The sequence below is a fragment of the Melanerpes formicivorus genome, unplaced genomic scaffold (assembly GCF_026170545.1).
Source record: "Melanerpes formicivorus ecotype bairdi unplaced genomic scaffold, bMelFor1.0.p_v2 SCAF_19, whole genome shotgun sequence".
Lineage (NCBI taxonomy): Eukaryota > Metazoa > Chordata > Aves > Piciformes > Picidae > Melanerpes > Melanerpes formicivorus.
Window position 1 is genome coordinate 7,339,816 of NW_027142371.1, and position 25,878 is coordinate 7,365,693.

A 25,878-nucleotide genomic window follows, 5' to 3' on the forward strand; every position below is an offset into this window, starting at 1 on the left:
AGTGGCAAGTTTTAGTCGTCCGTGGCAAGCCCACAGGTCTGCAGAGGCCACTGCAAGAATACCACCTACCTCAGTGGCTTGTATTGAGAAACAAGGTTTTTTTCCCTTTGTCTTCTATGACTGATTAGAAATGTAATTCTGCAGATTTTACAAAATTGTCATCTGATATGCAGTTAAAACCTGTACTCAGATAAAGAAAGAATGGCGGCTATTCACTCCACAGGCAAGGTTTTGATGCCTTGATTTATGCCTTAATGCCATATTACTCATCAGAAAACAGCAAATAACAAACTTTAAAATTAAAGGACCACATGATTTTTTTTTTTAAAGGATAAGTGTTTGTTTATTTAATCATAAGGAGGTCAAAATATACAGTACTGTATCACGCAGATGCTAGTATGGATTAAAATGTCAGGCCCACGGGTCCCTGTCCAGGTTAGCCTAAGGTTGAATAAACAGAAACCTTAATTTCTGCAAAATTTGTTAGCTACAGATATTAAAGGAGTCTTGTGAAGCAGGGAGGTGCGTGGACAGCCTTGATTTTGTTTTTCATTAGGATTAATTACATGTATGGATATAAACAAATATCAGATGAAACAAGTTTCCTATCACCTGAAGAAACATTAATAACAGGATTGTAGGTACAGCCTTGTCGTTAGGACTGGGGGTGGGGGGATGGGACGACGAGAGTGCCCCCTTGTGTTCCTATTAGAACCTTAAATAGTTTCTAATTAGTTATCCCACTTTACGAAGACAAGAAAGAAGTTGTCTCAATTGTGTAAAGCCTTTGCATTTTAGCATTTTAATTTACATTAATAACCAACATGAAGCATAACTTTATCACCACTGATTCTATTATACTGCAGACTTTTTTGCTAATTTCAGCTCTATTGAAAACCATAAAAGGTAACTTGAATGTTTTTACACTTAAGTATAACATTTATCAAAGGAGATTTTTCTTTCCTGGCTGCGTTAAAGCTTTCTAAAGCCGAGGATTTGTTGCTCATGCCTTGCTGCACAAACTGCATTCCTTTGTCACATGCATTTTTTTCTGCCATTTATTTAATTCCCTGCCACTTTCTTACCTTACATACTCTACCCTCTATAGACTTAAAATTATCCACATGACCTTTCTTTAAATATACTACACGTTGCTCAATGATCTTTAGAGTTGCTTTCTAACATCTAATGAACAAATCCTGTAAATGATATGCCATAAATGATACACCAGTGTTTGCTTTAGCCTCAGGCATCTGATGACAGCCATGTAAAGGAAAATAATGAGTCATCTCTACTGCAAGGGAGTTTACAGAGAGCTGCTGATCCTTCAGCAGCCAAGTGTATTCATTACTTGGATTTCCCGGCAGGTAGGATAGACACTGGATCTGTTTGCACTTCTGCATCAGACATCCTTTTGGAACCCTGTGGAATAAGATACAGAAATTTATAAAAATCCTCAAATACTTCAGAACAGTTAAGCCTGAGACTATGTGCTGAAGTTTTGCTGTAAGATATTTTCTACTCACTTCACCTCTCTGCTTTTATTAATTTATACTTTAATTATTAATCATGAATAGATGAGAGTCTTGACAATCCCAGAAAGCTACTGACTGTGACTGCCTGAATGTGTTGGTTATTTTAATTATCATTTTCCCAGTTCACATGGAAAGCAATTGTCTTTAGAACCCAGGCTGACATAGCAGAGACGTGTTGCTGTGTACCTGTAGCATTGTATTTTTGGCATAACTTTCTCTAAAATTTCCCTGGCTTCAATGGTTCACTGAAACCATGCTAGGAGTCCTTCAGGCATGATTAATAGTGTATTATAGCCAGCCTTGGTCTGCTCTAAGTTAAAGGAACATTAAACACTTTTATGCATGACAGGTATTTGACAATGCCAGGGTAATAAAGCTTTTTTGCACTACAAATATAATACTGGTTTTGGAATCAGTTCAAGGCACTAATCTGGTTTAGATGAAGGAAATGCATAGATCTAGCTATACCAACTAAACTTTTGACTAGTAACTGATAAAAAACTTGGCTTTAGTTTAAGATGCCTTGACCTAATTTTACTGGCCTTGAAGTCATTGAAACTTCAGAACATGATAGCAAAATGGGTCTACAACCACTGTTTCAAAGGTCACCTAACATTGCGTAGGCTGCCAATCCTGTTTGTAGACAGATGCCTTAACCATTACTTGCTAAACAGAAAAAACAGCATGACAAAGCTAAAGGTGTCTGCTGTGTGCTTTCCCTACAATAGGAACTGTCCAGAATCACATGCAAATTGTCCTTTCACACACTAGATTTTACATTGGAAACCTGACTCATCAGTTCAGGACACCATAGGACTATTCTGTGTCAGACTGGGAGTATGAAAGATCTCAACTTCCTCCTCCCTTTCAAGGAAACACAAACAGTGGGATTTTTTTCCTTTCTTTTTAAAATACTGATTAGACTCCACCTCACTGATATTCTTTTAATTTTTCACCTTTGAAAGCCTAAGTATAAAAAAAGGAGCAGCCAAAAATTGCAATGGACTGAAAATCTTAAACTAGCTCCAATTTTGTACAGCCCAGCTGGGAGCAAGAGGTTTGCCTCTCCTTACACATGTTGAATTTGAAAGGTGATCTTGAACAGAATAATGGAGTTTGGGGTTCTTTTGGCCACTTACATGGAGCAGCAAATAGAAGACATACAAGGAAAAAAAAAGAATATAAAAGGAAAAGAAGAGTGTAATATGTTCTAATAGTCATCAAACAATACCAAACTCATCTAGTAACCCTAAAAACCTACACACCAGATAAAAGATTTACCACATTACAAGGGTAATGGAGCCTGTAAATGGTGGCTGTTCCTGCCTGATGAATGCAAGTATTGAGCCAGTTCTAGACTGATCTAGGAAACAAGATGATACTACTTGCCATTTCTCCTAAAAAAGGTGGGAGGGAGAAGCAGAGCAGGAGCTCATTTGTGATAATCCCCATTTTGACTCATTTAGCACATTTGAAGAAGTATCTTATTTGCTTATACTACAGTCTCCCTGCTGCACCCATTTTCAAGGTGGTTGCTGATTAAAGCAGGAAGCTTTGAGGGAGCTTGTCTGATAATTCTTGTTAAACTGGAATTTCCAAACCCAGTGTGAAATAAAGAACTTTGTTCCTGCCCTTTTAACGGGCAAATTCCAGCTCTGCCCTCAGATTCAGAAGCACAGGTAGCACCAGCTCACCTCTTGCTCTCAGTTACTTGGTGTAACCCCTTTTTCAAGCACAGTGAAGTTCCCTGTATTTGTGATAGCTAAACTGGAATATATTATTTTGGGCAGAGCACTTTAAAGCACTCACAGAGAAATGTTATGGTATTAGAGGATTTTTTTTTCCCCCCACCTTGTGCCCAGGAGAAGTTTGTGTCAGTATACCAGATACTCTGATCAGAATAGGTCAGAATAGTTTCCACATGCTAAGCACTCCCTGCTTCTGATAACTTAAGTATGAGTTATTCCAGCTCAGACAACAATGTCATTAATCTTTTTTTTCTTTCTTTTTTTTTTTTTCTTTTTCTCCCTAATCTAATCTTTCTAAGACTCACTAAATACCTTTGCATTTTATATAGCTTATAAATTAATCTCTTTTACCATAGGAACAACCACTGAACCTTATCGTCTGTGCTAAAACCACACAGCTGAGCCATAACACTGTTTGCTTGTGTAAGTGGCTCCACTTGTATCAAAAGTTTTAGCATTTGTTAGCCCAACTGGGAGCAGATGCTTGAACTGCAGTGTGTCAGCTGCATTCCTGCTCTGTGACATCCTCTTACTCTGTGCCCTTTCCCAGAGGAATCGTATTCAGGAGAGAGTGGTGTTAAAATAGCTGTTATTGAAATAGCTCACTAGAATTTATGAGGAGCTTGGTGTGCACAGGTTATGTGACCAAGTAAAGTCCGCTGGACCCCCTGTTAAATATCCCTGTTTCCATTTTACTAGCAGGCTTAATATTTCTGCTGGGTTTGTACCTGATATTTGAGCTGTTATCTTGAAACTGAAATTTTGGCATTGGTTTGTGTGTGATCTAATGCTTTTAGATTAATGATTACACCTTCCTGGGACTTAGTATGATCACCTAGGAGATGTGTAGATTTTTTTTAGTAGCCTTGCAGAAGCAGGTTTCTTAGGTGTGGCTAACCTTGGAGATATTTAAAAAGAGGTAGTCATTTTTCTGTGAGATATTTTCCATACTAGACCTCATTGTTGCCATTTTCTTTGTTTTCTCCCAGTTCAAAAGCACAACAAACTGACCAAATCAGCTATACTGTTAAAAAAACACCAACACATACACACAAAAAAGTATTTTTTTGGTAAGTGCCATCTTTCATTAATGGGAGAGAGAAACTGCAAGCTTCTATAATTGCATCAGAAAAGGGACTATAGAGCCAAACTGTCTGGCATATTACTCAAGCAAGAAGAATATCTCACAGAACATCTCTACTTCTTCTACATTTATTCTGCATTTCTCCCCCCCAAAATGGTCTTTTTATTTCTACACAATCTCCACTCTTGATCAAAAAGCTTTTCCTTGCTGTTTCAGTTGAGACACTTTTCCTGCCTCTCTCTGTGTCTTTCATGAACTTGCACTCGGAAAGCATTTTTCCTCACAAGCTTCCACTTCCTCATATCTCCCTTTCTGGAATAATTCTATATTTGTATCTATGGCTAAACCCTATGAAAGATTTTTCTTTCTTTTATTTTTTTTTTTGCATAGAGCTTGGATGAATGACTCTATACAAAATAAAGTGCACTTGTCAAGAGACAAACACTTTCTCACACAGTATCTACAGTGAGAGTTTTGACAAAGGAGGTCTCTCAGTGTTTAATTTCAACAAATATCTCCAGGCCAGAGAAACAAATCTCAATTATCTCCAGCAATAATAGAGGTAGTTAACATTTACCCCATTTCTTGATAATCTGTGCCAGAAAAATGTGGCTATCTTCCTCCCCTCCAGCTGACATAAGAGATATGTTTGAGTGGTTTAAGTAAGAGAGCTCCTGATTTCAGTGCTGGGGAGAGGTTGCCAATAGCCACAGCAGGATACGACACCTACACACCACAGTGGTGAGCGTGGATCAGATGTTACCTGCATGCACCAGTGCACAGTGGAAATTTCATACAGAAATTGGAGGCAAAGGCATTGAGGAAAGAGAAGTGCCCACAAATGTGCATTTGATAACTTCAGTCAGCTAACAATGCACAGATATATATAAAACAATACCCTGACCTTTTCACATTGCATTCAGCAAAAAGATTTCTTCTCTTGACTTTACTGGGAGCTAAGAGGAATGGATGCCAGTGCAAGGCAGTAGTTACGCCAGGTGAACCCCGTGACTTCCTTGTTCAATTGAAAGTACAGGAAAATCCAACTGATTTTGTAGTGGATCAGGATTTTACCCCGGAACAACGGGGTGAAACAGAAAGCAGAAGTGGCTGAACTGCTGCTAATTGATATTGCAGAAAGTTATTTTTTTCTTTTGTTCTTAATTCCCCTTCTAATATGTGATTATTTTGGTAATGCAAATTGCCCTCTGTAGGATACATAGTAATTCTGTGAAATGTGTGCAAATTAAACACTTCTCACGATGTGGAAAAACATCTGCCTCTGAATGAGTCATAATGCTCTGCCTGGCAGCCTAACTTTGCAACCTGGTGTCCTAACAGGGCTAATTTTCAAATCTGCATCAACATTTCAATCTATACTGCTTTCAGGTCTGACTTTTTCTTTCCTTAGAAGCAGGGTAGGGAGGGAAGGAGGAAAATCTCTGTCTCTCTCAGGGGGGGCAGATTCACCAGGAATCATTGCAGGTAACCGTCAAATCTCTTTAAGTTCTTTACATCACCTGAGATTTGTGATGAAGCTCAGTTTACACATGAGGTTTCCAAAAAGATGCCAAAAATGACCCCTTAACTCTGTGTATTCATTGCTACTGTGACAGTGTGAGGAAAGAGGAGCAAACTCTATCCTTCCAATGGATTTATAAGAAGTGATGAAATAGGCCTTCTAGCAGAGGCTTTGAGAGGCAGTCCCAGGTTTAACCTGTGCTTTTTTTTCTGCATTGGCCCCTGAATATGCACAAGGGAAAAAGCAAAGTTTTCATGCATATAATGCTCTGAGGAGCCACTAGCTGCATCAGTAACACCAAACATTTTAGAAACCCTGATTCCTAGCACACCGAGTTATTTTGCTTCTACATTTCAAGTTTCAGTGGAGGGGGCACAGCAAATTTAGGGTAAGACATGACAAAATAAAGCCAGAAGAAAAAAAATGCCATGCACATTTTCCTATGTGCTTCAAATACTCTGTTACTGATTGCTAACACAAGGTGCTTATCTTGTGACCACTATGGTTCCCCACCCAGTGGTCTACCTTGAGATTTTGCTTGCAGGGATTTCTCATCTTTCAGAGACATCCCAGCTGAGCTGAACCACCATCACACAGGCATCTCTGGTAAACTGGCACCACCTCCACTTTTCCTTAATAAACATACTGTAATTTGTAGGTGGTTCTGTACTTGCTAAAGGAACAGTTAAGTCATCCTAGTAGCCAAGGCATGAACCTCTAAAACAGAGGTGTGGGAACAATTATAGCTCTCATAGTAAACCATACCTGCCTCTGAATCAATACCCTGAGATCCAGAATTTTCTTGCCTTAGCCCTAAAACTTGTTGTTTGCCCTTAGACCTGCAAGCTGCTTGTGAAGTTGCACAGCATATGAGCACATATCTCACACCAGTAACAGCATGCAGGCTGGGTGTTTAAATCAGCTGAAAAAAATGACTAAAAAGATAAGATCAACTTAACGTACAAGGCCCTTAAAAAACCCTCCAAGTGACTGCCTCTTCTCTGTTTTCTTGAAGGAGGGTTCCTTTGAAGCATCTCCTCCGTTCTGGATGGAGTCGGTCTCGGCTGCTTGCTGCTCCCTGGAGTCTGGCTGCTCCCTGGTTTCCTGTTTGCTGCCTTTCTGCTTGCTCAGCTCCACTGTAGACTTCTTGTCTTTTGAGCTCTCTTTGCTCTTTTGGCCCACAGGTTCATTTTCAGCTGGGGCAACTGGCCTCTCTGTGGAGTTTAACGTCTAAAGCAGTTTCAAACAATGGTTATTTTTAGTGTGAAATGTAAACATTTTGGAAGGCAATCTATAAATATATTAAAAAATGAAAGGCCACCTGGCAGGGAGAAATCCTGCTGTCCAACAGGTTTGCATTTACAGAGCCTGGGACAAACTCCTGCAGCCTTGGCTTAGGGAAGGACTCTCAGGGAGCTGACAGAATTACTTACAAAGACTGCAAGCTCAAATCATCCCCACACAGACTTGCTCTATTTACACAGACATCTATGCTGAAGCTGTTTCAGGAGGCAGAGAATATGCGTGGAAAAGATGCACAGCCACAAACATCCACTGCCACCTGAGGCTGCCAGGCTTTTGCATCCCAGGGTGTGAAAGCACCCACAAAAATATAAGGGAAAGATTTAGGATAGAAAAAAAGACACCATAAAGGAAAGGACATAACAAACTCTGCTGGAGAACCGCAACACTCCACCAAAAAATTAACAGTTCAGGGTTTGGCTTTGGGAGGCCACAGCATCATAGAAAATTTCATGTACAAATGCAAAAGAAGAGACAGCAAATATTCCAAAGAAACAATGACAGAGCACCTGTTACAGCAAAGGAAGAGATTCTGAAACTCAGACAAATGTGGGCTAAGTTTGAAGTTCACAAGAGAAAAAAGAGATATGGCAAACAAAGGATAAGACAATGAAACTGTCACTGTTTGCAGAGTAACAAATGACTAGCTATGGTTTTGCTAGGAGATCTGTTTGCAAATGTGCTTTTCTTTTTTTCTCATGAAAAAAAATCAATCATATTGTGTTATTTATTAAAACAATAATTAAACTAGCACACACATCTACTGCAAAAAGCTGGAAATCTTAACGTCTTCCTGCAGGGCACAGCACAGAGCTTATTACTGTGTTATTTTCCAACTTCAGGGATTTTGCCATTAGGTTTGAAATATTTGGTGTTCTTCTAAAGCTTAGGGTTATACACTTAAATGACAAGCCTAGCTTTCATTAAAAACAAACACATTTTTACACATTATGTTTTCAGAGAAAAAACCTGAAAGCAGAAATTCTAGAGAAACACAATTCAAATACTCCTCTCATGTCTGTTAAAAAAACCCCAAACCCTCAAGCCACTCTAATTTTGGGGAAACAAGTGAGAGAGGGTGGCAATACTACCGCTGACACTTTAAGCTTGATTCACCTTTCTTCCCCATCTAATCTTCAAGAAGTCTCAACATATAAAATGTAGAACCTGCAACCATGTAATCCATTCAGTCATGACCAGTTAGCTTAGGTCCTTGACAAAGTATTTGCTTGTATTTGACTGTTTCCTTCTCCAAAGGGCAGACAGATGTGGCTATAAATTTATTTACAACTGGATTTGTCTGCTTTTAGACTTAAAAAACAAAACCAACCAACCAGTCATGAAGCTAGCCTTTGCTCTAGTTCTGTAGGACATACATGAAGACAGCATATGACACCTAGAGATGCAGGTGATCAGTAGCCCCGTACACACAGGCACCATCTGAGTGTCAATAGTTTATTAAAGCAAATTCAATAACACCAGAGTAGAGGAGAACTGTCACCTGGGGCTGCACAAACACTGCACACTGCCTGCATCTTCTTCACCTTGCTTCAGGAGAGAGACCTTCTTGGACACACTTCTAAGTGCCCAAGCTCTGCCCAGGGAGGTGGTGTTTTCCCCAGCATTGGAGAGTTTTAGGATTCAGCTAGGCAGGGTGCTATGCCACCTTGTCTAGACCATGCTTTTGCCAAGAATGGTTGGTCAAAGTAATCCTTGAAGTCCCTTCCAACCTGGTATTCTATGATTCTCTGCCAGCACAAGGACAAACAGCACTTCACAACCCCAAGTTTAATTCTCTCTCTCTCTCGCTCGCTCTCTGACTCATTTTAACTATCAGATGGGAAGCTCTTGGTTGCTGAACCTGTCAGTTAGTTTGACAAGATCCTTCTTACTCTTATTTGCCTTCATTTGCTTTTGAAATATTTCTCTTTGCTACAATTGCAAATGTGAACATTCAATTCAAAAATAACCACAGCACCCAGAATACTGCTGTGAAATTGGATACATGTCTGAGATCAGAGGCGCCAGAAAACTTCTAGCCCCTATTAACATTCTATGAAATCTGTGGGTTGACTCTGTGGGTGTAAAATCAGAGTCTTCTTCAGCACACATGTTTGTTTGTGTAGGTGCCTCATAGTTACAGTATTGCAGCCAAATCTGAATGGGATGCAACAGGACTGTTTCTGTGAGCAGGTTTCAGCCTTTGAAGTTAGTCAAACAAAACAAAAAGTTAAAAAAGGCATTCATAATACATTTTCCAGGCAAAATAAGAAAAAAAAAGAAACCCAATCAGATAATCTCTTTGAGGTGTTTCATATTAACCTTGAAAGGCAGGAAATTGGCATATTTTATATTGGTGGGAGCAGCTCAGGAAACACAAAGTGAAGCCTATGAATAATGAAACATGTTAATATTTCTTATTCTAAAGGGTGATCTGCACCTGACAGATTGCTTTTACCTCAGCACTAACAGTGCCACTGAATAAAAAAAAAAAGATATTAACAGGATAGTACTTTTCCCCATAGTGTTACAGGAGACCTCATTGCAAGGCTGCTAGTCAAGTGTAAAAAGACAGATCCTTAAATTTCTGCAGGTTCTGGGGCAGTGTTGCAATGCTCTTCCGTTGCACACAGAATGGCAGTGATGAAACATGAAGAATCATCACAGCACTCCAGAGCTCCAGTAGCATAACTTAAGGAGATCATTTCCCAGAAATCTAATAAAGAAAAAAGTTACCAGCAGATGCAGTCTTCTCTTCTGTGTAATAAAACTGTGCTAATTTCCACCAGCACAAGAAAGAGAAGATGACTAATAAGTTGAGTGAAAAAAAAAAAAAAAAGGAAGGAAACTGTCTGCTAATTAAAATAATAAAAAGTGGATCCATGACCGTAACTTTTAGTCACTTACTCAGACCAAAGCTGTTGCATTAAATAAGCAATAAATGCCACTAGACCTTCTATATTCAGGATGCTTTTAGAGACAGAATTCATAAAGATTAATCTTAGTATCACATGACAGCAGGAAAACAGGAAGAGGGAGAAAATACTTTTACCATTAATTAAAAGGCAAAACAAGAAAGGAAATTCCAGAAGGTGAATTTTCAGTACAGCTTCAGTTTTGCTCTCAGGTCAAAGGAAACTCTATGTCCATACACAGAACCTGTGTGTTGTGCCTTATTACTGGATGTCAGTACTTGGGATATCTTGTCTTGCAGTGGAGGAGGGCATGACTCTCAGAAAAAAAAATAATATTTGCATTTCTAATGAAAATGTGATGATTCTGAGGCATTTTAAAGCCTTGAATAGAATGTCAAGGTTGCATCTGAACTTTTAGGTTAGATTTTATGAACACAGAATGAAGAAAAGCAGAATACACAGACAAAATGATTTCCTGGCTTTTGTTAAGTTACAGTGAATGGTTTTCATTCTTACTTTCATTTCTCTTTGGAGTTTCCACCTAAATGATCCTTCCTCAGTAGACAAGTATATCAACAAAGTAAAAAATTATTCTAGCTGTGTGTATTTAGTTTCACTGCCTAAGCCAAGGTACATGCAGAAAGCAAAGCAATAGCAAGAGAGAGAGGAATAAAACTGAACAAATAAATCCCCACCAATTATTTTAAGACAATGAGCACATCTGGACAAAAGCATTAAAAGCAAGCAAGCAAACAAAACCAAACAAAAACTGATAGTAACCCTTTGAAGTCTTGTTTAATAGTATCAATAGGTAAAATAGAGAAGAAATATGTACACGTATGAAGCACAGTGAGCATGTAGCACTTTTATTTCAGTGATTTTTACATGTCAAAATCTAAAGTTGTTTGTATGGGAATAGGTGGCAAGAACCCATCACCAGAAGAAGAGAAAACTCAAGGACTTACTTGGTGACTGGGGCTTGGGCCATTTACCTCTTCTGAACTGGTTGTCCATCCATCACCCTTGACTGACTAAAATAACAAAGGATTATAGGACTTCTAACTGAGTTCCTGTTTGAGGCATTAATTCAATATGAACACACAAAAATCAAGACCTGCAAAGTTTGCTTTAAGGTTGCTCTTCACAAGACTAAACCAAACCCAGACGCTTCAGAAACTCTGCCAACACTTCTGAAACACCCACATCTTCTAGGTAGATTTTTTTTTCCCTAGTTCTTTTCTCTGTGAAGTGATTGTCTCTGGCAAGTCAATTTTCCCATTATGACCTGAGAAACATGAATGAGGTGTCAGCAGACCAGAGATCCTATCAGCCAGTAAACAAGACAGTGCTATCAGCCCTGCCACTGTAGTTTTCTAGGAAAGAGCTCTTCCTTGCTTTGCAGAGGCAAATCAGTCTTACAAACTCTAGTGGGACTTCCTTTCTATTTAATGATCCTACCAAGTGCGTATCCTGTGAATAATTAAACCCCACTCAGCTTCAAGGATATATTTTGCTATTTTACCATCAACATCCATTTTCCACAATTTTTGCTTTCCTGTTTGTGCCTTCTCTTTCTACACATCTAAGTAATGGCCCTTCTTGGTGCCCAGTCTTCCCAGCCCAATCAGAGTAGGCCCTGAGGCTGAGTCACCGGCAGATCATTCTAAGCGAACCTTGACTCTGAGATGTGTTTTTAAGGTACAATCCTCCACTTAGGCTTAAAAATGAGGAAAACCTGTTTGACATAAAAAACTCGAGGAGAGGCAGTCACAAGATTTGTGACAAAGGTTAGTTAAAATTATTACTAGATAAGAAATAGGAGGAATAGTATGCACATGTTTAATTAAAAAGCGTGTCAGAGGGTTCAATGTGGCATTCTCCTGAGTGCCACATAATCCGCAGGAGCTTAGCAGAAAAGCATAAAATAAACTCCAGAATTTCAAAGTGCCCAAATTTAAATGTCATTTTTCATTGCATAAGTTCAATGAAAACAATGAAAGGATGTGACTTTTGTTCTAAAGATAGATCAGGCGGATTTGTGGTTTTCTGCAGCTTGTAGATTTGTTACTTGAAGCACAGCAGCATCATCTTGATCGTATGTATGGTGTTACTGCGAGGACCTACCTCCCACTCTGATTTTCCTATGAAACCACAGAAAATCAATAAGTAGCAGTAGCAAAACAGAAAACTGAGGCACTCCATGACAAATCATTATTTGTCACAAATGGTGGGAAAAATTCTCCTTCTGGAACACGCTGCTGCACGGTCTCTTTCATGTTTACGCTCGTGACTCTTTATCTGTGCAAGAGGTTGCAGAAATGGAAGGGAGGAAGCACAGTGCGGTCTGTCTTAACATTACAGGGTAGAAGCTCAGTCCAGAGTGTATGAAGATGTATTGTGATAAGATCTGGTTTGCACTTTTATTTCAGCAAACCTTTAAATGTCTTCATTAAGGAAAAAAAACAAAAGAAGAAGAAGAAGAAGAAGAAGAAGAAGAAGAAAATAAAAAGAATTTGTTGTAACAGCAACCACTTTGTTACCTTTTTTCCCTGGGGGGAGGGGGGAAAGAAGAACCAGCTGTGCTTCAGCCAACCTTTAGCAATACATCTTTTCTTCTTCTTCTTCTTCTTCTTCTATTATTTTTTTCTTATTTTTTTCCTTTTTAATTTTTTTCTTTCTTTCTTTCTTTCTTTTTTTTTTTTTTTTTAAAAAAAACCAGAACACAAATCACAAAGTAAAGACCTTGAGGTCTTTGTCTACACAGAGTTCCCTCTTGCCTTCAGTAAAACGTGTACGTAATGATCACAAGGATTTCTCTCTGGAGCACTGCTGACCTCTTGTCCTTGCCTTTGGTCATTTAGGATTGCTGCTGCTGAAAGCTTCTTGAAAGGGTTTTCTGCCTTCTGCAGCAATAAGGGTGGATCAGCATATGATTAAATGGAGGAGGACAGGGACAAGAACTAGGCTGGCTACATTTTCATGAATAATGAAAGAAAATTAAGTTGGGAGACATGAAATAGTTATTCTTAATTCCAACTGGTATTTGTTATGTCAAAATTTATTTACATGAGGAAGAAGACTAGCACAGACACTGCTGGCAATTTGGAAAAAAATCCTTTTTGTTATTCCAGAAGGATATATTCTCCTTGGGACTATATTCATTAATCCAGAAATAGGACATTTTACTTGCAGAGACCATAATCAATTCCATCTCAGACCAGCCATGCTGCCAGTCAACTTTCTGGCTGAGGACAAGGGCTACAGCCTCAGTTTAAAGTTGGCATTATGATTAAAACAAAAAAAAAAAGGTGCCCTTTTTGCACCTTTCTTGTCTCTACAAAATATCTGATTTTGAAGAGATTTATCTTACCTAGCTCTGCATCTCTTTATATTCCATAGAGAAAAGGAGAAACTTTCAGGTCTCACATCATCTGACAAGTCCTCAATACTAAGGAGCTCTCAGACCTGCTCACCTCTACCTGGTGCCTTTAAAAGGAACCTGGGATAACTAGCTCAGATGCAGCCACTGCTGTCAGGACATGTGCATTGGGTCTGATAAATGATAAAATAGATGTTTGATTTTGATTAACGAGGCATGAGAAACTTTCATCTGGAAGCACAAGATTTCACATTCACGTAGGTGTGGCTTAGATAAAAGAGCAGTGGTATTTCTTCATCTCTTACTGAATCACAGGGCTTTAAACTGATACTTTATGTCTTTCTATAACTTCCCAATAACTTTTTCTAGCATTAGTTAACCCTCTCCCATTTTAACCACAGCAATGGGTTTTGTGACCTTTGTAATTGCAAACAATTAATCACAAATAAGAAGAGACACCTGTAATGAGCAAATCAGCAGGCAGCCTGTGAGATATACACTGTCTTTTCCAAAGTACATTACCCCTGGCTTTCAGGATGCCTGTACTTGTGTCAGTAGTGGCAACTATGGTGCTGTGGATCTAAATGTCTTCTTGAAATCAGTCTGTGCTTGTGCTCTCTGAGCAGAGCACATCAAGACTGAGGCACATGAAGAATAACTGACTTGCCTGTCTGAGACTTACAAAAGACTGAAGTAGAATTAAACTTAGGTTTTGAGTCCCAGACTTGAAGCCCAAGATGATAAGCCACCTGTTCTTAGACACCTGGTTGGCTGACCCATGTAACGTAGCTGTGGATATTATCAGAATACTATGGGATCATCTGCAGGAGGAAGAGAAACCCAGTAAACAATCTTATTAATGTAAAATTACAAGCCAATGTCTTTTTGCAGCCAGAGCAATAATACATCTATTTCCAGAATGGAAGTTAAACAATAAAGTGCATCAGTAAACAGAAGCCTGGATTTTATCAAAGAAGTCCTGCCACATTCCTTCTCACTGACAGGCATGGTTTGTTCAGAGGCCACAAGTACCTGTGCTTAGTGAGATTCTATCTTATAAGAATTCATGGCCTGCTCCACCTGCAATAAGAAAGAAGTGCTCCAAGTGGACCTGCTGGCTGAGTGACCTGCCTCACATGGATGGCATACTTTGTACAGGCTCTGATGCCACTTCAAGGCATTTTCCCACACCTCCAGGAATCTCCTTCCCCTGTGTCACCTGTGGAAGGTGGAACACCACAAGGTATTGGCTGAGGCTGGTCCAGATGCACGGGTGCAAGAGATTGAAGAGATGTAACCACAAGACAACATAAGTCTATCCCCAGTGGCTCACTTAAGAGGTGCTAAGGACATAATTCCTCACACAGGTAGGAGGTGCAAGGGGATAGGATGATATCAGGCTCTTTACTGTGCAACTCAAATGTACATTCATGCTGTGACCAGAGCTCCAGTGTAAACTCTCGTATGTCTGAGTTAGTTATAAATGAACTAAGGTTAGCAGGAACAGAAGACCAATGACATTAGCATGAGAACTGGGAGTCTGCGAATGGTAGCCCCCCAAAATGTGCAAATTGCTCTGTGCTGAGCTCCATGGTGCCAGAATTATGCTGCTTCCAGGACATGAGCTGGCAATTGCAGAGCTGGCAATTGCAAAGCTGGCTCCAGAATTCCTCCACTTTATGGCTGTTACTGTAGAGTAGCCAGACCTCAAGACAAAACTACGGTAAAAAGTGACCTTTTATGCCTGGAAATTATACCTTCCAGTAGACAGACTGCCAGTTAGCTATTCTGAGCAGAAGAGCCCTATTAGACAACTCTGAAGTACTCAGTTCTCAGCTCCACAGCACTGGAGCTTATCCATCTTTTCCTTGTGAGAAAAAAATCAAGCCTGTGTTGGAGTCTCAAATATTTTGTGCATTTTCAGCTCTTACCACTAGTTTCAAAGCTTTACTGAAGCTACTTGTTTAGTAGCAGCTTAGAGTCCTTCTGTCTGCCTTAGGAATCAGAAACACTGAGTGACCAGTCAGCACAAAGCTGTAGGGCAGCTACATAGCTCTGACTGTGCGTAACAGCATGGCATTGATCCAGTAATCCAGAAGCTTTCCAGAGGAAACAGCCTGGGACATACTTCAAGGACAATACAGTTACTAAAATAATCCACAATCTGCTTGGAAATTGATGGCCAAAAGTAGTACAGATGAATACTAGAGGCTTCAAAAACCTGCAAAACTAGTTACACAGCCAATACAGCTGTTGCCTGGGTAGGCTGAAGTTTGCCTACACGCTAGTTCTGTCTTTCTAGGCCAAAATCTGGATTCAACTCCTGCTCTGATTAGAGCAGTGTTACTTTTACTGCTTTTAACACAGCTCTGTTTACTTCCATGGTGACTAAGGTGGGTGTGGAATAGCTTTGAGTTTTTTTAATCAGTGTTATTTTTTTTGGTAGGCTGAGATGATCTGAAGTCATGGTTGCAACAGATGTTAGTCTCTGATACACACTGGCCCTGAGTCAGTTTTTTCATGCCCAGCATGTACCATGGTGACAACCCTCTATGCAGGATGACCACAAGTCTCCCTGGATTTAGAAATAAGTTTGTGATTTTTCCCAAAGTGACTAATTTTATAAAATCTTATGTGGGTGCACAGTTCTTGGCTGATTCTAAGAATTTTAGCTCGGATCCTCAAATACACTGGAGCAACTATGTAGTAAGAGAACTCTGAAGAACAAAAGGCAAATGCACCCATTGTGTGTTGAGCTGAAGATAACAACAACAACAAAAAAACACCCTACAACAATCCTATGCAGTGCTACAGGCTGGGGTCAGAGTGGCTGGAGAGCAGCCAAACAGAAAGGGACCTGGGGATACTGATTGACAGCTGGCTGAACATGAGCCAGCAGTGTGCCCAGGTGGCCAAGAAGGCCAATGGCATCCTGGCCTGCATCAAGAATAGTGTGGCCAGCAGGAGCAGGGAAGTCATTGTGCCCTGTACTCAGCACTGGTTAGGCCACACCCTGAGTACTGTGTCCAGTTCTGGGCCCCTCAATTTAAGAAGGATATTGAGACTCTTGAACTTGTCCAGAGAAGGGCAACAAGGCTGGGGAGAGGCCTTGAGCACAGCCCTGCAAGGAGAGGCTGAGGGAGCTGGGATTGTTTAACCTGGAAAAGAGGAGGCTCAGGGGAGACCTTATTGCTGTCTACAACTACCTGAAGGATGTTTGTAGCCAAGAGGGGGTTGGTCTCTTCTCCCAGGCAACTGGCACCAGAATGAGAGGACACAGTTTCAAGCTGTGCCAGGGGAAGTTTAGGTTTGAGGTGAAGAGAAAGTTCTTCACAGAGAGAGTTGTTAGGCATTGGAATGTGCTGCCCAGGGAGGTGGTGGAGTCACCATCCCTGGAGGTGTTCAAGAGGGGATTGGACATGGCACTTGGTGCCATGGTCTAGTAGTCATGAGGTGTTGGGTGACAGGTTGGACTTGATGATCTTTCAGGTCTTTTCCAACCTTGTTGATTCTATGATTCTATAAACCAAACCCCAACATTTTGGAAATTAAAAAAAAAACCCAAACAACGAACACACCAACCCATACAAAACCAAAAAACCCACCAGGATTTGGGCTGTTGCATGCACCTTCTGTGAGCTCACTCACAGATTTTAACCTCTGGCAATGTGACTGCTCACACCAGCATGTACCAGTGAGCAGCCAGCCTGGGCTATTTATTGCATTGTGCAGTAAGAAATTACTTCTTTAAAATCTTAATGCATAAGCTGCTCTGACACCCACACCATGTAGCTGCCTGGAAATAAAAAAGCATTGATTAAAAAAAAAAAAAAAAGAAATCTTCCATACACATTTGTGAACTGTGCCAAAACAGATCAATTACCACAGACAGCCTCAAGGCCTGCTACAATTTTAAACAGAGAAGTATTAGTTCTAGACTTGGGTTATTTTCTCTCTTGGCCACTTGTCTGAACGCTTTTGAGGAACAGAGTCTGGCTGCTGCTAGCACACAAAGCCATCAGGACAGCTTCATGCCTATAACCACAGGATGACAACAAGCCACCTTATCACCTTGGTGGTTTCCTTCCTCTCTCCGGTGTTCTGGGAATGAGGATTAGATTCTACTTTGTGTCTTTAATGTTTCTGTCTCACGCGTCATTAGCAATTGTATCCTTTTACCTGCCAGTTTAGGCAGCCTACATAAACTGTAAAAAAACATTATAAATGCTTCCCTACTAAAAATACACCTCACTGAAGCAAGCCCAGGACTTAGAAAGGTGCAGAGCTGGGACAGCAGTGCTGCCGCGACTAAGAGTTAACACACCTGTAGGCACATCTCGCATTACCCCGAGGAACCTGTTTGTGAAACTGAAGGCTTCCCCGGTGGCACTTACGAATGCTACCGTGGCATTTCCCTCTTCAAACGCCACGGGTCACCTCGATGACGGGAAGACGGCCAGGTCGGAGCCCAGGGAGCTGTAGCAGCCCCGGGGCCGTTCCCGGGAGAGCCACGAGAGGGAGATGCAGAACGCGAGATGCGCGGGGGGACCCGGGGCAGGGACCAGTGGAGGCTTCGGGGGCAGTGGGCTGCGGGGTGGGTGTGCAAGGTCACATATCTCTGGAAATTGGTATAGATTCATCCCTGGATTCTCACAGACATTAATTTTAGAAGGATTTTTAAAGACCTTCCCCTCCCGCTCCTCTCCACCCCCACCCCCACCCCCCCCCCCCCGCCAGCATCAAGCCTTAATTAAAGGGAACACATCACTGAACTCTGGAAATGCAGTGTCTGCTTACCAGTTTAAAGAACTTCCTCAGGTTTGCTTTAGGAGTTTTACTTTCTTCTCTTCTAGGTTTCACTTCTGTGGCTTCTGGGCTTTTAATCTCATCTTTTTCAGGAGTCACAGCTTCTAAAGGCGCCTCTGCTTTTTCATTGCTCACGATCTCTGCTTCATCTGATGCATTCTGGGGTTAGTTTGGGAAGATATTAACAAAGTGGAAGAGACAGTCAGGTTGAATCAATAAGGGGGGTTTTGTTTGGTTTTTTGTTTGTTTGTTTGTTTTTGGGGTGTGTGTGTTTATTTGTTTTTAAGAGGTTACAATCAGGTACTTCAGCAGTGCAGTTTGGAAAATAACTGTGGTGTGGAAGCATTCTCAGCATCACTGTATCCAGCCAGGTTTCTTCAGGAATTTGATTCATCCCAACTCAAAGTAGTATATGAGATGGTGGAATTTTAAATACTTGTTTAAAGTGAAGAAATAGCCTTTCTTGTACCACAGCACCAGTTCCCAAACACAACAACTGATCTTTGATTAAGATTTACAAAGAAAACTGGAGCAAAAAGATTTACAGTGGTATATGGCATGAGCAGATGACATGCAGCTAAAAACAAGTAAAAGCAAGAATGATCATACCCAGGAGTATGCATACAAAATAAAGAATAGGATTAAGTAATTAAAACACACCATGGACTTTACTAATTGTCAAAACTCTGTTTACCACCCTCGTTAGAGAGTGAAATATAAAAGTGCAATGTTCCAGCCACGGCATTTTCAGACTGGTCACATTCACAGCACTAGTTCCTCTTCCCAGTTGCAAGGATATAAATGACATCTTGAGGTACAAGGTAGTTAAGTAGCTCATCTATTACTTCACTTAATCCCATGGGTCACAGTCACCCTCTTTGATAGTGTTGACCTTCATCTGAGTTCAAGAAAAGCTGATGGGTATTCAGCAATGTTGCCTTTGTAGAAGGATTTTGGGTCCCACTGAGCTTTTGTGAATTACTAGAAAGTTCCTTCTACTATAACAGTACTTAAATCACAGGCATGTGGTTTGTAAATTCCTCTGAAATATGGATGCCCATAAGATTTATTGATTAATCTCCTGCATGTCTCATTCCACAGCCTTCTCAAGGCTGTCCTGGGAATGCTAACTGTGTTTAAGTGAGCCAGACCCGTGCAGAGCAGAATATGTGAGCAGGAGGCACGGTTCTGCTGTAGGAGGTGGAGACACCGCTGAACATGCATTTCCTTAGCTGACTATTCTGCCTTTTGTAAGTGTCCTGGCAGATAACACTCTCCTGTCCTCTCAAAAACTGCTAATTAATTCCCATCCCACTGAACCTCATAAAGTATTTTCTTTCTGCCACAAAAAGTGACTCATATGCTAACAACCAGGTAATTTGACATGGGGCAAGCCTTTTGTCACTTTGCAGCCTATAGCAGAGAGGTGAAGAGCATCGGAAAACCAGGATGTTACACCCCCAGCCTTCAGTACTAAATCAAACAGAGGCAATTACCACAGGTATTGGCATTTCAACACATACTGCTGCTTAAAAATATAGCCCAGTTCCAGCTGCAATGTGTGCTATGGTTACTGTAGGAAAGAACTGCTGCATATAAATCCCAGAGGGACATTTCACAATTTTTACATGTACTTACAAGTCTTCACACATAATTCATACTCACAGTTATTTTGACCAAATTCATTTTGGCCACATGAGCACAAGGAGAATTTAAGAGAGAATACCATAGATTCACTCCAACCCCAGCTCCTGACTGAGAGCGGCAAAAAGGGGATGCCTCCTGCAACGGCAACTTGCAGTACTACTGCCCTCATACACTTTTCATTTGGGCTTCAGAATGGTGATTCTCATGGAGTATCTTTGGTTTAATAGCCCCTGATGGATTTGTTTTTCCCCTACAGAAATTTAGCTCGGCATTTTCTGAGTTGATTTAAGTTCCTGACTTCCAGTAGCACTCTATGGCAATGGCTTTTTCAGCTAAAGTATGATTTTTTTAAAAAAAAAAAGTATTTTATTTGTATTTGTCATTAAATAATTTTATTTGTCATTAAATAATTTTATTTGATACTCCACTGCTTTTATTTTGAGCAGTGATGGATTTGTTTCCTGTTCACCTTTTGTGTTACAGTCGTCATTCTGTATGCTGCTGTCATCATCCTTTCTGTCAACTCCTTTTGGAGCCCCAAACCCCCAAATAATCCTAATTTATGTAGTTCTCCATACAGAAGCCATTCAATATATTTATGCAGTTTTCTCCCAGCATTATGCCTTTTAGTTCCATCATATTCTTTCAATTGAAGGGGACCCCACATGCAAGACGGGGACTCACCATGGGCTTAGCAGCATGAGCGATTTTGCTTTGTTCTTTGCTCCTCTTTTGTGGAAGAAATGAATATTTTGGGGGTGGGGTAGAGGGAGAATAATGATGAGGAAATAAATATTCCTTGTCCCCTGCTGCCTGAGATGACTGCAGCACAGGCTGCTTCTCCATGGAATTGCAGATTTAATTTATATTTATGAACATTTTGGAGATAATCAATCTATAATATTTTTAATCTATATCGCTGCCTATTCACACATACCTGTAATCAATTCACCATCTATTTGCTTGAAGGAAATGATTCATTGCATGAGTTGAAACAGTGGCTCAATAAAGCAGCAACCTAGCTTCTGGGAGCTCATCATTCAAAGATTGCAGTTTGGGATCATATTACTGCTACGCAGTTACAGCTGCAACCTAAATTAGTTTTGTCTCTCAAGCTATGTCTATGCCATGGTGTTAGTGTCACTACTGATAACAAATACATCCTGGGGCAAAATGCCAAACTCTGAAAAGCACTGTCTATTTAAAAAAAGAGAAGAGAGCTAAGTGATAGTCAGCTATTCAGAAAGATTGATTTGTCTCAAGTAATCAGTGACTTCTTGTACATTTCTTGATGGATTCTGCAGAAGGCCTCAGGAAGGTTTAAAGCCTGGTTTAAAATAACTTCTTTCATGTTAAAAAGAAAATTAATTTCATTTGGGTACACAATGTAAGTTACTCTGATTTGGCACTATTAGGCATATCAAAGTTGTTGCAGAGGTTACAGGTTATCTTATCTTGTTTTGAGATCCTAGGGTTGCTATTAAAAATTTTATGATGAATTTCTTGTAACTATTACCAGGGAGCTCTCTTGCATAACCATCTTCCTCTGTAGGATTGAATTGACTAATGCTATAGATTTCCTTTTATGATTTTATGGTCTCAAAAATATCAATGGAGGCCTAATCCAGCTTCCTGCATAATGTTGCTGAGGAACTTGTCAAGTTGAGCATTTAATATTTCCGAGACTGGAGGTTCCACAACTTCTGTGCAACCAGACAAAGGTATTCAGACATGTTGGGACATAAGGAAACTCTAGAAACATCACAAAATCCTCTTCTGAGACTGCCCAAGGTGGCAGATTCCTGGAGACTGGTGACACATGACATGGTATATTGCATACTTCAGAGAATGCTTATGCATAGTCTCTTGCTAGATGGGAAAACTCCTTCCAGCAAAGCAGGTTTCTGATAAACTTTTAAGAACAGAGTTTTCATTTCTTCCCCCATTTCTCCTAAGAAACTAGGAAAAACATTCCATTTTTGTGTTCAGGAGAATCACCAAGGTGTTTCTGGCAGGAACTGAAAGTGTAATAGGAAGAGCCTGACAAAGACGAGGCCAATAACATTTTAATGGTGTTACACTAACCTAAACTGTTCTCTAGAGCAAGGGGCTCAGGTTTTTTTACCTTTCCTGAGAGAAAAGCAAAAGTTATATCAAGTTTTGTGACTAGTTTTGGGAAGAAACTGCAATTTGTTTATAATAATTTGCAATCAGCCCAGCTCTATCAGTTTCATGAGTCTTTGGTGCATAAACATTCTCATAAAAGTTACCTCCTTATACCTATAAATTTAATCAACTGAGATTGCTGGATCCAGGGGTTCAAATTCTGCCTCCAGTTTCCTTAGACACAGATGGTAATAAATTCAGCCTAAGTCAGCAGCTATTGTTGTCATGCACCAGGGAGACAGAAGTGCTGCTGGGTTATTTTATTTATTTTCTATTTTAAAGGCACTCTGCCAAGCTTAGAAAACATTTCAAGGTACATTTGCTGGAAGAAAGTTGAGTGCCATCCTTTGCTCTTCCTAATACAGAGTTACCTTTGTTTTACTTTTGAGAATAATCTTTTAATTTGCCCTTGCTAGTTGTGTCTTCTAAGAGTATTTTCTGAGGCTTTTTGCTTCACTGTGTTTGGGAAACATTCGCTCAGCTTTTAGATGACAGCATCCCTATTTTCCACCCCCCTCAGTAATAAGCTTACTTGAAACAGTTGTGCTGCAAAGCTTGTGTCTGCTTTGAGTCATCTTCTAGTTCCTACAAACTCTCCTGTTGTTTTGGGGAAGTATCACCACGCCATTTTCTTATCTAGGCCCCATAAAAACCCTTGACTCATGAAAGTGTGAGTTAGGTTTTGACCTGGATAACTTTTGATAGGTGTCTTCCTTTTGCTTGCTCCATGTTACCTCAAAATTGAGGTAAACATTATACCCTGCTTTGATTTTGTGCTGGAGTCTGAACTGGCACTCTTCACTGCATTTCATTAGACACAAAAAAAAGTTCTGCTTTTTTGGGTCATACCTTTTGTATAAGCAGTTTTTCTTTTACCTTAACAATGTATATGCGAGATGACCTCTTGCTCAAGAAATTTCCACTTAAAAGAGTGCTTATGCTTGAGATCTGTTCCTGCCACTGGTAGACTCACAGGCAGGAAGCAGAAGGGTTAGAGAGACTTTAACCCACCTTCCTGCCCTCCTTTGCCAACACAAAGATGATGGACGTTGCTGCAGTTAAGATAGCTCAGCTTTAATTACCGATGTGCTCTCAGACCTCCACTCTGAAGTCCCCTGTGACCTGTAGCTGCTGCCTGAAGGTGCCACTCAGCAGATCTTGGCTATGGAAGCTCAGACCATTGACCAGTTCATATTAATGACTGTCAGCTTATGGTTAAAGCACAATGGGTTGTGAAGAGCCCACAAGCATGGTTCTGACTCTCAAATCCTTTTGGTTTTACTCACTGGGTTGAGGAAGTCAAAGAGCCTTCGTGTTGTAAGGTTGGCAGCTATACCAGTGGTCACGCTGTGACACGGCCCCCAAAAGCCCATTGTTTATTGTGCTCCTCACTCTCAACCAGGGGAAACATCTTTCAAGTTCCTTCATCTGTTTACCCAGCAAAACCCATCCAGAATCCCTTTCTCCCCTGCCTGACAGGTGGTATATTTCAATATGGGAACAGGTAAGCTACTTTGGGAACTTGGTAAGTCCTGGATAGTTTGAACATTTGTCTTATGCACTCCACCCAAATATTTATCTTTGCTTTCCCGTGGCTGAGTATGGTTGCAGACTCAAGCTGGAAAAAGTGTTGTGCTGCTTCACTTAATAGTTAACCAGTTTGTGGTTTGTATTACCAGTGCATAAAGGGCACAATTTTCTGTGTTTGTATGGCAACAGAATGGCAAAAGCTTAAAAGAAAGATAATTAAAACTCTGCACTTTTAAAGATAATTCACTGAGCAGTCTAAATAATACTCCCTCAGTCACTTTCTTCCATCATTTACTGGCATGCTTTGATCAGATATAAATGAAGTGTCATGTCTTTCTGCTCTGATCATGTCTTTCTGCTCTGATCAGATATCTACAAGGTCTTGAAACCAGGTTTCCAACACAGATATGTGAAATCACTAACTGCAGTTTTCTATTCATATTCCTTAGTATTTGAGGGGAAAAAAAACCCCAACAAACCAAACAAACCAAAACAACAAAAACAACCCAAACCAAACTAGGATGACAAACAGTTGAGCAACAGTTATGAAAATTCTTGTGCAGACTGTTCAGGAAACAGGGCAAATACAGTCAAAGTGGTTTCCATCTGAGGAGCTGAATAAGGATTTTTCTTCCTTTTACATATTTATTCATCTGTAGTCAGAGCATAGCTGCAATGTGTTGACAGGCACTTCATTAGCTTTACTTTGAAGTGAAAGCTCATCAGAAGATAGATATTTAAGAGATTGCCTGGAAAGAGAGAAGCTGGATCTGAACTGTGGATGTATTGAGGGTTGTCATTGCTATTTTTCAGTTCAAAAGGAAAACTACAGACCACTCTGAATTGTACATCTATTTAGAATAGTTGCCAGCGTTGGTTCTCTATCCTAGCCAAAGGGGAGTACACTAAGTGTGCCACAGAGATAGAATCACTGCAGAAAAAAACCAAAAACATCAAACCAAGATGAGTTTGAGGCTAACCTGTACTCTAAGGACTTAAAGAAAAAAATATTTAATTGTGTTTAACATCTATCCTTAATTTTTTTATTTAGCTTCAAGCTGACTGGGTCACCAGGTCTTTCATCAAAGGAAATATAATATCCTTCTCTGTCAAGAAAATTCAGTAAAGCAGCATCAGCCTCTTATAGGCAGAGTTTCAACACTCAAGCAGGCAGATTATTTTTTTAATTAAAAAAAAACCCAAACAATAATTCTTAGGACCAAATCCAGTCCTCCACTGCAGAAATGTACTCCAGGAAATGTACCCAAAAATTTGGTCTCAGCACGATTCCACACTCAAGAATTTCTAGCTAAGCAGCAATGGGCTCATTTAACAAAGTTCAGATTTCACATACTATTGGACTTTGGTGCATTTGCATAAATGATTCAGCTAGCTCTTCATATTTTTTTGAAGCAATGAAAACACTCATGGAGTTGTAGAGAGTGCTCTACAGCACTAGCTGTTCACTGGCCTGAGCAGACGATGCTTAAGCATTGTGAACAAACAGAAGTAAAAGACAAGTTTGGTTGAAGATTTTTCCCTCTCAGATAGCAGGACTGCTCATGAAGATTGCTATTCAGGTTAAATAAACACAGAGTAGGTAGCTAAACCTAGAATAGCTTAGCTGTAATGCCAGCTATGGGGAGCTGATGTTCACTGTGGACAGAACCCACATTATGCAGAGCAGTAAAATATTTATAACTACATTCATTTGGGTTAATCTTCCAAGATAAGGTTTCAAAACCAGATTTGAAAACTGACAGAATCAGATTTGGGTTTTTTTTTTTTGTATAAACCAACCATCACCACAAATTTCACCTCCACAGGAAGGTTTGTCATTACTTTTCTGCAGGAAAATGTTCCCTTTTTACATGCTTTTTCTTTTTCAAACACAAAAGATCTTGTTACTTCATTATGAAATGACTGACTAAGTTTCAGACTAGACTTATTACTCTCAGTTTTACACTGAAACTGCATGCAACCATCTGCCAGAAAGCTTTTTTTGCCCCCCCTTACTTTGTCCTGATGTTCAGCTTACCTCCTGCCTCCCATCTTTTTTTCATGTAAGCTACACTACTCAAAGGAGGCTTCTGCAGCAATAACTATATAAAACCCCTCCCTCTCCCTCTTCTACAACTTTTGTTTCATTTAAGTACCTGATTATATCAGTTGCACAGAAAATTAAGTCCCAAGCAGCAAATATCTCCCTGAGGAGAGAGACTTGGGGGTGCTGGTGGACAAGAA

General features: G+C 40.2%; 1 protein-coding gene across 4 annotated transcripts in view; it reads right to left on the minus strand.

The window, feature by feature from the left end:
- Positions 1-642: 642 nt before the first annotated feature.
- Positions 643-25,878, minus strand: part of BCAS1 (brain enriched myelin associated protein 1) — a 58,193-nt gene continuing 32,957 nt past the window's right edge. For 2 of the 4 annotated variants that reach the window (XM_068149961.1, XM_068149959.1), the window contains 4 exons: positions 18,283-18,450; positions 11,072-11,137; positions 6,853-7,119; positions 643-1,422 (listed from right to left, as the gene is read on the minus strand). In XM_068149961.1, coding sequence (XP_068006062.1) covers positions 1,348-1,422; positions 6,853-7,119; positions 11,072-11,137; positions 18,283-18,450 — 576 coding nt within the window. In that variant the 3' untranslated portion in view covers positions 643-1,347. The remainder of the gene's footprint in view (positions 1,423-6,852; positions 7,120-11,071; positions 11,138-18,282; positions 18,451-25,878) is intronic. The other 2 variants (XM_068149960.1, XM_068149963.1) reach the window with 2 other exon arrangements.